Raw genomic sequence first — 9,946 nt, 5'->3', positions numbered from 1 at the left:
TGATTATGTCATTTCGGCTAGACCTTGTTGAAATAAATGCATATGCGCTTTATTTAACTATGTAAAACAAGTTGTTATTGGCAACCAGCGAGCGAAAAAACCCGCCTACTCAAGCCGGCTACGCACCCCCTTGTGCTCTAACCACAGATATACAAAAGTTAATATACATATGTACATTTTATTCACCTACAGATTATTCTGTTTGTTTGTTTTTATTTATTTTTTTAATATTTTAGTTTTATTTTCCTTTTGTGTTGTTCACGTACATCTTGTACAGTGAATGCACTCACATATTTGAAAATTTAGGCAACAAGAGCAGATGCGGTGCTAGACTCGTATTTCCAGTTGGGGGGCAGCACGCTCTTCGTCTTGTAGTAGCGAGCCAGTCGGTGAATTCTGGACTCAACCAGAATCAAACGGAACTTGCCGTCCTTATCCTTGCGGTTGCGCTCCAAATGCTTGCGGATGGCCACAGCCTTCTTGATCATGTGATATAGATCCTCGGGGATGTCGGGCTTGAGGCCCACCGATTTCATGATGCGCAGAATTTTGTTGCCATTGACAAAACGCACCTGAGCAACGCCATGCGAATCACGCAGGATAATGCCTGAAATGATTGAAAAGTTAAACACATTAAACATAACCTCAAACCGTAAACAAATACAATAATAATACCAATTTTGGAAGGAGTCAGGCCCTTCTTGCCGAGCTTCTTGATCTGATCCTTAACATCCTCAGCGTTCAGCTTCAGCCACGATGGGACTGTGCGTCTGTAGGGCAGTGCTGATTGGGATATACCCTTGCTGCGAAGCAAATCGTATTTGTTAATTTAGCCAGTGAATGACGACAACGTGAAGAAGAAGAGCGAGAGTATTCGTTTGCAACATGTGCTTGCCATGGTGGCTAAAAACTCGATTAAAATAAGCGCGTTATATGCAGATACAATATTGCAATTGTGTCAGTTTCGTTATGGCACGTTAGGAAAACACATTTTACAACCATACTCGCTTATAGATAATATTAAAATCAACTACCCAGGAGCGTGCATACGACCCATGATGTTACTAGCTTAGTTTTTTACACCGAAAAGAAAGTGGAGACTTGCGGAACAACACTCTACAACTAAACTCTACAAAAACCGCGCAGAGTTGCATTTACATTCGTAACTTAACATAATTTCTCTCAGGTTAACAGCGGCATGCCAACCAGCAACAGACTCGCCACTCGTTATATATGTAGATATTGCTTACTGAAAAATTTGTTCTAACAATTGTTTATACTTTGTTCAGAAAAAAATGCAGCAAGATAAATATAGTGATACGCTGAGTAAGCTGGAAAATGAGGAGCTCGAGGTAAGCATTTGAATATAATGCCAAATCAGCGATATTAATGTAAAGCCACCTGCTTATTGTTATAGAACATATCACCGGGCGCTGAAATTTACCAGCAGCTAATGGCGATTTATCTTTATCAAAACAAACTGTGCGTGAGTGTGAACATATTATGTTTTACTATGTTTTAACCAATTGTTTGCTTATAGAGCCAATGCAAAATTACTTTGGATGCGTATATCAAATAATCTGAAGGAACAAAACAAAGAACTGGCACAACTAAATCTCTTAAATCTTGCCCTGCAGCACAACAGCTATGCAGATTTCTTTAAGCATATTAAATATGACTGGTCCGAGACTAATAAGCTAATCATTGATGATCTTCTGGGTGAGAAACACTAATTATATGCCCAACTGGTTGACTTACAGATTTGTCTTATCGCAGTTAAACAACGCGAGGAGCTGCTCAACCTGACCGCTACTGCATATGTATCCATATACGAGGAGAATCTGATGGAAATGGCCCAGTTGACATCGGATGAACTAAAAAATGCGTGCTTGGATTGGACGCGCGAACAGGATGGTGATAAGCAAATTTTGCTGCCGAAAGTGAAGGAGATAACTCCACGCATTGCCAGCGATGATCAGTTGTTGAAATTAACCGAGTTTGTCTCGTTTTTAGAAAACTAAAATATAAAAATGAATTATTTTTATTTTTTTGGCATTTTCCATTTGCTAGTCGTTAAATGAGGAGTGTTACTGTTTTACCGGGCGAGCAGCTCTGTTAACTAAAAGTATCGAGTAGCATCGTTCTTGTCTCGTTGTGTCATTTCGTAGAATAAAAAAATTTTTGCACGGAAACGAATCGCATTTTCACTGGAAAATCAATCAGAGAAAATATTGAAATTGTGGACATTTTCGAATAGGTTGTTATCAAAAAACTGTACGAAGGCATTTAATAATAACTGTAAACAGTTAAATCGTTATTGGGCCTCCTGTGTATTTCGTGCGGAATAGAAAAAACCGATTTTTTGTACAATTGTGTGTGTGAGAAAAGAAAATGGCAGCAAGCGACAAATCTGTCGATGATTCTCTTTATCCCATTGCGGTATTAATTGATGAATTGAAAAATGAGGATGTGCAGGTTAGTTATTGTTAAGCTAATTAACTAATTTACGATTTGCTCAACTAGTGCAAATATCTGCATATATGCATGGGTATGTACACATTTATGCAAAAAAATGCGTCACTGTGAATAGCAAGTCGTGTGCGTGAGCGCAGATCTGTCAGTGTGTGCGTGCATAGGTGGAGCTTTGGTCCCTTCCCCCTGCAAAACGTATCAGAAAGGGACATATCCGGCTCCATAGAGTATATATGTATATCAACAGCATCAACAGCCAAAAAAAAATAAAAAATCGATATAGCTTAAAAACTTATGTCGGCTTCTGCCGGATTGGACTACTATATCATATAATTGTCATAAATTAATCAATCGAAAATATCTTTTTGTTTTAATTATATCTTCAACAAAATAAGCGATGTGTGCTAGGGTATTTAACCTTCGGCGCACCGAATATGAGAACTTTGCTTATTGTTTTGTATTTTGTTTAATTAGAGACATGCTAAATTGAATAATTATTTGCCTTTCATAGTTGCGCTTGAACTCGATCAAAAAGCTATCAACAATAGCGCTCGCTTTGGGCGAGGAACGCACACGCTCCGAGCTGATACCCTTCCTAACTGAGACAATATACGATGAAGATGAGGTGCTCTTGGCGTTGGCCGATCAGTTGGGCAATTTTACAAGTAAGAAAATCTGCACCTTAACCTGCAACAATCTATTATAGATGTGCATATATATTTTTCTCAGGTCTTGTGGGTGGGCCGGAATATGCCATGTACTTGTTACCGCCCCTGGAGAGTTTGGCCACCGTTGAGGAGACGGTGGTACGTGACAAGGCAGTCGAATCTCTGCGCACTGTAGCTGCGGAGCACAGTGCTCTGGATTTGGAGATACATGTGGTGCCGACGCTGCAGCGTTTAGTCTCCGGTGATTGGTTCACCTCGCGCACCTCGGCCTGTGGCCTTTTCTCCGTGTGCTATCCACGCGTCACACAGCCGGTCAAGGCCGAATTGCGTGCCAATTTCCGTAAATTGTGCCAGGATGAGACGCCCATGGTACGACGCGCCGCAGCCAATAAACTAGGCGAATTCGCTAAGGTGGTGGAGACAGAGTATCTCAAATCGGACTTGATACCGAACTTCGTGCAACTGGCGCAGGACGATCAGGACTCTGTGCGACTGTTAGCTGTGGAGGCGTGCGTCAGCATTGCTCAATTGCTGCCACAGGACGATGTCGAACATGTTAGTGAATTAGTCGAGCACGTTTTGGCCATTCATCACATATATATTATTCTCTTACTATTTCCAGCTGGTGTTACCCACTCTGCGTCAGTGCGCCAGCGATTCATCATGGCGCGTGCGTTACATGGTCGCCGAGAAGTTTGTCGATCTACAGAAGGCTGTGGGTCCAGAGATCACACGTGTTGATCTCGTGCCCGCTTTTCAATATCTGCTCAAAGATGCCGAAGCTGAGGTGCGCGCCGCTGTCGCCACCAAAGTCAAGGACTTTTGTGCCAGCCTCGATAAGGCAAATCAGGTGCAAATAATTTTGAGCTCCATTTTGCCATATGTGCGCGATTTGGTTTCCGATCCCAATCCACATGTCAAATCAGCTCTGGCCTCTGTTATTATGGGCCTGAGTCCCATGCTTGGCGCTTATCAAACAGTCGAACAACTGCTGCCCCTGTTTCTCATACAGCTAAAGGACGAGTGCCCGGAAGTGCGTCTTAATATCATCTCAAATTTGGACTGCGTCAACGATGTCATTGGCATTCAGCAGCTGTCGCAGGTAATGTGGAAACTCTGTCCTAAATTTAATAGTATAAAGTATTTTAATATATGATATACTCAACAGTCCCTACTACCCGCCATTGTTGAGTTGGCTGAGGATTCCAAGTGGCGCGTACGCCTCGCAATCATTGAGTACATGCCCGCGTTGGCTGGCCAGTTGGGTCAGGAGTTCTTCGATCAGAAACTGCGCGGTCTCTGCATGGGCTGGCTGAATGATCATGTTTATGCTATTCGTGAGGCAGCCACATTAAATATGAAGAAACTTGTTGAACAGTTCGGTGCACCTTGGGCCGAGCAGGCCATTATTCCAATGATATTAGTCATGTCACGCAACAAGAACTATTTGCACAGTAAGCACACATACTTAATAAATATACAATTTATTAAATTTCTATATATCTTTTAGGAATGACCTGCCTTTTCTGTCTCAACGTTTTGGCCGAGGTTTGCGGAACGGAAATAACTACAAAACTGTTGCTGCCGACAGTTTTGCTGCTCGCCGCCGATCCAGTTGCCAATGTGCGCTTCAATGTGGCCAAAACATTGCAGAAGATTTCGCCGTTCCTGGAGGCGAGCGTTATTGATGCGCAAGTGAAACCGACGCTGGACAAACTGAATGCTGACGCCGATGTAGATGTTAAGCATTTCGCTGCACAGGCAATTGCTGGAATAGCAGCTGGTAAGCATAGAACCCAATGGGTCCAAGAGACACACACGCAATTTAAACACGTCACGCCAGCACAGTACCAGCACAGATAGAATAACTTTTCCATATGCTGCAAGTATAATCTATATATCGAACCCTTAGAAATGGAACTGAATGTCTTTAGAACCTCTGTGCCGCCCTGCATGGGCCTGAAGCTTGAGGCGGCCCTCGCCTCTAAGCTGGTCGTTGAGCCGCCGCCCATGTCCGCAGCGGCTGAGGCTGTTGGCGTTGTCCTCGAGCTGAACACTAATACCGAGAATAATGATATCGTCGCTGGGGGGGAGCAGCAACTGAAGAGTGTTTCGGAATGTTAGAGGATGAGTAGCCAAACCAGAATGTGTGAACCAAATGTGTGAACACCTCGTGTGTAGCCAGTGCTGTATTTAATTCGCAAATTGGACCAAGCATAAACCCCATATAATTCCTAGTGTCTCCAAATTTGTCCATGTCGAATAAATTGTGTGCGTGTGCGTTAATGCAAAAAGCAAACCAACAAAAACAAAAAAGAAGAAACCTTAAATATAAACCAAATTACTAACTAATTATTGTTTCATCATTTTTCTCTGTCTCTTTCCCGGTTCCACAAACACGCCTCCACATGTCGATTGTTTATACACTCTAATATCACTAATATTTTTATTACAGCGTAATCAACTTGTATACTTTTTTATTCTATTTTTAAAATGTATGTTTTTCACACACGCTGGCAACAAAAATATAATTATTGTGTAGCAACAACACTTAAAAACGGAAACTTGTAGTTAAAATCAGATGGAGAAATCCCTACGTAGAACTGGAGACGACAAACTGCAAGAGATCACTGAGAAAAGCAAAAACCCCGGAGCCTACATATTAAACATTTTCAAAATGCATAAGTCAAGCGAATGGAGCAAATGCCACAAACGCTCGACACATGAGAATATATTACTTACATACTTATTAAATACCTAATTTAACACATAAGCATAAATTCATTACGAAAACAAACAAAAATGTGTAGACTTTGAAAACAAATGTATTGGTTATTCGCATGTGAATGCAAAATAAAATTTATTGTAAAAGAATGTTGGCTACATTTTTCTTCTATGGGACACTCTATAATTTATCCAGAAATCCTAATTGACGATAATACCTTGAATTTAAAATGAAGAAACAGAAGTCGAATGAATTCGAATGAATTGGATTCGAAATGTTGAATTTTAAAGTCTGACTAAGGTTATGTCAGTCAGCTATAACTGTAACTGAGAGATCCAGTTAAATACCTATTTCTATGAGTTTCTGTTTGCACAATTCGATTGTCATACCAAAGTTGTTTTTTTTTTTGTATGATACTCGTTGAGCCATTTTTATGAAGTGTGTTTGTGTGTGTGTGTGAGCGTGTGCATATTTTGTAGAGAGCGAGCGAACGTGTGGAGAGCAAGAGCGAAAGAGTGAGTGTGTGATTACTGGCGCAGATCAGTTGCGCTGCTCATTGCGTTGCGACGCGTTGTACCTTGACGTACAGGCAGGTTGATGAGGTTTACAGCAAACCCAACGAATTTAGATTCATTGCGCGTTGGTTGCGAGTGCTTGCCTAATATTTAATATAAATTACATGGCAAATATTATTGAGTGCTATTGATGGTTAAATAAACGCTGCAGGCACAAACAGGGTGTGTATTTGTGTGCATAAAACGAAAGAGAAAGCCAATAAATGATTTTCTAATTCGCCGCACATTTGTATACAAACACACACTGTGAAGTGTGTATGTAAATATAAATATGTCAACTTGCGCGCGAGTGTTTGTGTGTGTGTGTGTGTGTGTGTGTGCAAAGGGCACCGTTATGATTTAATTCAGATAGTGCAGTTAAGGCCGCCAGAGCACTTCAATTTATGTTACGGTTATTTATTACATACAAATATTTGTATGTCTATTAAAAATTCGCTTTTTCTTTGCCCCTATAAGCGCCATACATTTATTAACCACACGGATATGCTGCAGCGGCTATCGCACTTTGAGCTCAAGTGGCGCGTTTCATTAAAAGGTAAACGCCGCCGACCCCGCCGCTGCCGCCGCCGCAGCTTAGACGCTCTTGACTTTTGTCTGTCTCTGACAGCTGGTCATAAATGTAAATTGAAGTACTGGTATTTTATTTTTTTTTTATAACGGCACCGAACACATTTATTGTGCAGGTAATGCCGTTACAAAAACCATACCGAGTGCTTGGCGCAGCTTGCTTGACTGCGATTTAAAAATCGGCAAACATGCAAACATATATACATATATACATTGGAATTTCCACTCGCATGTGTGTATGTATGTATGTGTATTATGTACTCCACAGTGAAAGCTCTGCTATCGGACAGCTGCGATCCTTATTTCTTACTTTGGGGAACCTCCGTTAGAAAAGAATTCAAAAGTGTTCGCTTAAAAGTGCGTTCACTGTATAAACATATATATATATATATATATTTATGGCCATATAACTATCTTATCGTGAAACCCATATGAAACGTTAGAATTTAATTAGATTTATTCAATATGAACTATTTTATGGATTATCGCTCAGTTATTACTAATCAGTGCAGTCGACTGGAAGTGGTCGAGTGCTTAAGCGGAACACGAGAGATCCCGGAAATAAAATATACAAATATAGAAAACGTTTCAATATACATAGATTAAACAATCTTTAGAAATGTAAATATTTATCAAAGCCACAATTAATACATATATTATTCACAATTCGTTTCTTACAGCAGAAATATGCACAAAGCCATTAAAAACAAATCCAGTAAGTAAAATGATTTATTATTAAAAGTGCACATTCATTCCCCATTATTTTTTGTAATTAAAAAAATTAAAAAATAAAAACAAGAGGTTCTAGTCGGGAGCTCTAGACTAGGGAACACCCTGAACCCTCTTCTTCCAACATCAAATGCATATATATATTCTATTTTAGAAGCTATATGTCTAGCTCTTGTTATTTACTAAAATTTCCCCAAAAACAGGATATCGATATCGATTTCTTATCGATTGCTTGGAAAAGTAAGTTATCGATCGTAAACAAACTCGATCTTCCCAGGCACTAGGAGCACCTACATCTAAAATTTCTCTAGCTCTTATAGGTTCTGAGATCCTTGCTTTCATACATACGGACGAACAGACAGACGGACGGACGGACAGACGGATAGACGGACAGACGGACATGGCTAGATCGACTTGGCTATTGGTGCTGATCCAAGAATATATATATATATATTTATTCAGGGTATAAAAAGAGAGGGATTTTTTATACTAAAGTAAAAAAAATGCCTGACTATCCAAGCTAGCAATTCGTGTATTGGCGTAGATAAACCCACAATCTTAATTAATATGCCAGCATTGTGAAATTTTATTATCTTTGACCATTTACCTTTCCCACAACCATCAAATATTTACGTAATTAACTAACTTTATTTAATTTTTTTTTGTTTCTTACTTTTGTACTACTTCTTCAGGGTTATTATGTGGCCTCAAAACCTCCAGGGCAGATTTAACTACAGCTAAATTCATATTGTACTATGGGTTTGTATGCATTTGTTAAACTTTTGCTATCCACCCAATCCGAACATAATTGTTTTTGTTATATTATCAGACCCAGCGTAGCTGATAGTGATATCTATGATCTGCATGACTCCAAGAACTTGCTGGAAGATGAGAATTTGGATTTGAGCAAAAATACGGTATTATATTTGCATGGCTATCTGGAGGATCCGGATGTCGAGAGCATACATGTTATCGCCGAGGCATATTTGGAGCGTAACGATACAAATCTAATTGTGCTGGACTGGGGCGAGCTGGCGGATGGTAATTACATATTCGATGCTGTGGTCAATGCCAAACAGTTGGGACCAGAGCTGGCGAAGGTTTTGCTAGACATGTTCGAGCATGGCTTGGACATAGAGAAATTCCATATTGTGGGTCACTCGCTGGGTGGTCAGATGGCGGGGATTATTGGTCGCGAGATTTTGAAACGCACCAAAGGCGTCATGAAAATAAAAAGGTGAGTTTGTGTTGTTAAATCGAGTTTATCGAAATTAACATGATATCATGCATTCCTAGAATAACCGGCTTGGATCCGGCATTTCCGCTTTTCTACCTCACCGCTGGCTTGGGCTCCCATCTAAACAAACATGATGCCGAATTTGTGGACGTTATACATACAGATGCCTGGCTATATGGAGCACCGAGCAGCACGGGCACAGCAGACTTTTGGCCAAATGGTGGCAAAACATTGCAGCCGGGTTGTCCGAAACGCAACTATAAAATGCTCAGCGATAATGATTTGTCTAGCCACCGGCGCAGTTGGTGGTTCTGGGCCGAAAGCGTATCCGATCGTTTTCCAATTAAATTCGATGCGGTGGCCGCCAAAAGCTGGGACGATTTTAAACAGAAGAAAATTGTTGAATCTGAGCAACCTATATACATGGGTCACAACTGTCCCACAACGTAAGTTGAAGTGGATACGCGGATATAAATTTATATTTAATTTGTAATCTCAATTTTAGTATTCATGGCGATTTTTACTTACAAACAAATGGCTTAACACCATTTGCTCGTGGAAAAGAGGGTATCAACTATGTCGACCCTAAAGAGTTATTAGGTAATAATAATACCTATGAAATTACGCTACCTGCAAAAGTAGACCAATGATATGTGCTTACAATATATATTTGTATATATAACGCACGACTATGTGTGGATAAAATAAATTGTTGCTTGCTTTTGTTAATTAAATATTTGTATTCATATTTTTTAAACCGAATTTTGTGTTTTATTCTTGATTGGGTACCGCATATTATATATATGCTTATATATTTATATAAATAATAATTGCTATTTACTTGCAATATTTATTTTACGCATATTTATATAAATAGTAGATGCAACAGATTTTTTAAAGTATTTGCGCTCAATATTAATTTAAGGCATTTGAAAAAGTATATATGCTGCCAAATGTATCGATATAGCAGACC

The 9,946-nt window shown here is 39.8% G+C and overlaps 4 protein-coding genes across 9 annotated transcripts; 3 read left to right on the top strand and 1 right to left on the bottom strand.

Moving 5' to 3' along the window:
• Positions 1-172: 172 nt before the first annotated feature.
• On the bottom strand, positions 173-1,175 carry RpS13 (ribosomal protein S13). The gene is made up of 3 exons (XM_002051512.4): positions 1,035-1,175; positions 676-803; positions 173-607 (listed from the first exon to the last, which is right to left on the bottom strand). The coding sequence occupies exons 1-3, from the start codon at positions 1,055-1,057 to the stop codon at positions 303-305; spliced, it is 456 nt and encodes a 151-aa protein (XP_002051548.1). The 5' UTR covers positions 1,058-1,175; the 3' UTR covers positions 173-302.
• A 15-nt stretch (positions 1,176-1,190) lies between these two features.
• CSN8 (COP9 signalosome subunit 8) lies at positions 1,191-2,044 on the top strand. The gene is made up of 4 exons (XM_002051513.4): positions 1,191-1,352; positions 1,418-1,482; positions 1,541-1,719; positions 1,777-2,044. The coding sequence occupies exons 1-4, from the start codon at positions 1,296-1,298 to the stop codon at positions 2,019-2,021; spliced, it is 546 nt and encodes a 181-aa protein (XP_002051549.1). The 5' UTR covers positions 1,191-1,295; the 3' UTR covers positions 2,022-2,044.
• Positions 2,045-2,172: 128 nt separating this feature from the next.
• Pp2A-29B (Protein phosphatase PP2A regulatory subunit A) lies at positions 2,173-6,014 on the top strand. Of its 2 annotated transcripts, none has more exons than XM_002051514.4 (7): positions 2,173-2,475; positions 2,984-3,137; positions 3,202-3,695; positions 3,763-4,242; positions 4,309-4,594; positions 4,651-4,923; positions 5,053-5,690. In XM_002051514.4, exons 1-7 carry the CDS (start codon positions 2,392-2,394, stop codon positions 5,262-5,264), a joined length of 1,983 nt encoding a protein of 660 aa, XP_002051550.1. In that variant the 5' UTR covers positions 2,173-2,391; the 3' UTR covers positions 5,265-5,690. The 2 variants fall into 2 exon arrangements, with proteins under 2 accessions (XP_002051550.1, XP_015028216.1); XM_015172730.3 differs by having other exon boundaries at positions 2,175-2,475; positions 5,596-6,014.
• Positions 6,015-6,415: 401 nt separating this feature from the next.
• LOC6628907 (inactive pancreatic lipase-related protein 1) lies at positions 6,416-9,707 on the top strand. 5 transcript variants are annotated; one of them, XM_032437515.2, is made up of 6 exons: positions 6,416-6,602; positions 7,691-7,722; positions 8,429-8,495; positions 8,566-8,973; positions 9,033-9,419; positions 9,479-9,707. In XM_032437515.2, exons 2-6 carry the CDS (start codon positions 7,695-7,697, stop codon positions 9,621-9,623), a joined length of 1,035 nt encoding a protein of 344 aa, XP_032293406.1. In that variant the 5' UTR covers positions 6,416-6,602; positions 7,691-7,694; the 3' UTR covers positions 9,624-9,707. The 5 variants fall into 5 exon arrangements, with proteins under 5 accessions (XP_032293406.1, XP_002051551.1, XP_032293407.1 ...); XM_002051515.4 differs by having other exon boundaries at positions 7,688-7,722; XM_032437516.2 differs by having other exon boundaries at positions 6,416-6,975; positions 7,688-7,722.
• The last annotated feature ends 239 nt before the right edge of the window (positions 9,708-9,946 follow it).

The sequence above is a fragment of the Drosophila virilis genome, chromosome 4 (genome assembly GCF_030788295.1).
Source record: "Drosophila virilis strain 15010-1051.87 chromosome 4, Dvir_AGI_RSII-ME, whole genome shotgun sequence".
NCBI lineage: Eukaryota > Metazoa > Arthropoda > Insecta > Diptera > Drosophilidae > Drosophila > Drosophila virilis.
Note: the sequence above shows the minus strand (reverse complement) of the source record. Positions and strands in the feature narration are given on the sequence as shown.

Bases quoted from the DNA above. Each gene is read 5' to 3' on its own strand.
- Pp2A-29B (XM_002051514.4), top strand. From the start codon at position 2,392: ATGGCAGCAAGCGACAAATCTGTCGATGATTCTCTTTATCCCATTGCG. The intron at 3,138-3,201 runs GTAAGAAAATCT...TATTTTTCTCAG, and splicing joins TCAGTTGGGCAATTTTACAA to GTCTTGTGGGTGGGCCGGAA. The intron at 4,243-4,308 runs GTAATGTGGAAA...TATACTCAACAG, and splicing joins GCATTCAGCAGCTGTCGCAG to TCCCTACTACCCGCCATTGT.
- LOC6628907 (XM_032437515.2), top strand. From the start codon at position 7,695: ATGCACAAAGCCATTAAAAACAAATCCA. The intron at 7,723-8,428 runs GTAAGTAAAATG...CTACTTCTTCAG, and splicing joins AGCCATTAAAAACAAATCCA to GGTTATTATGTGGCCTCAAA. The intron at 8,974-9,032 runs GTGAGTTTGTGT...ATGCATTCCTAG, and splicing joins GGCGTCATGAAAATAAAAAG to AATAACCGGCTTGGATCCGG.
- RpS13 (XM_002051512.4), bottom strand. From the start codon at position 1,057: ATGGGTCGTATGCACGCTCCTGG. The intron at 804-1,034 runs GTAGTTGATTTT...TTTGCTTCGCAG, and splicing joins GGTCGTATGCACGCTCCTGG to CAAGGGTATATCCCAATCAG. The intron at 608-675 runs GTATTATTATTG...CAATCATTTCAG, and splicing joins CCTGACTCCTTCCAAAATTG to GCATTATCCTGCGTGATTCG.
- CSN8 (XM_002051513.4), top strand. From the start codon at position 1,296: ATGCAGCAAGATAAATATAGTGATACGCTGAGTAAGCTGGAAAATGAG. The intron at 1,353-1,417 runs GTAAGCATTTGA...TTATTGTTATAG, and splicing joins TGGAAAATGAGGAGCTCGAG to AACATATCACCGGGCGCTGA. The intron at 1,720-1,776 runs GTGAGAAACACT...GTCTTATCGCAG, and splicing joins AATCATTGATGATCTTCTGG to TTAAACAACGCGAGGAGCTG.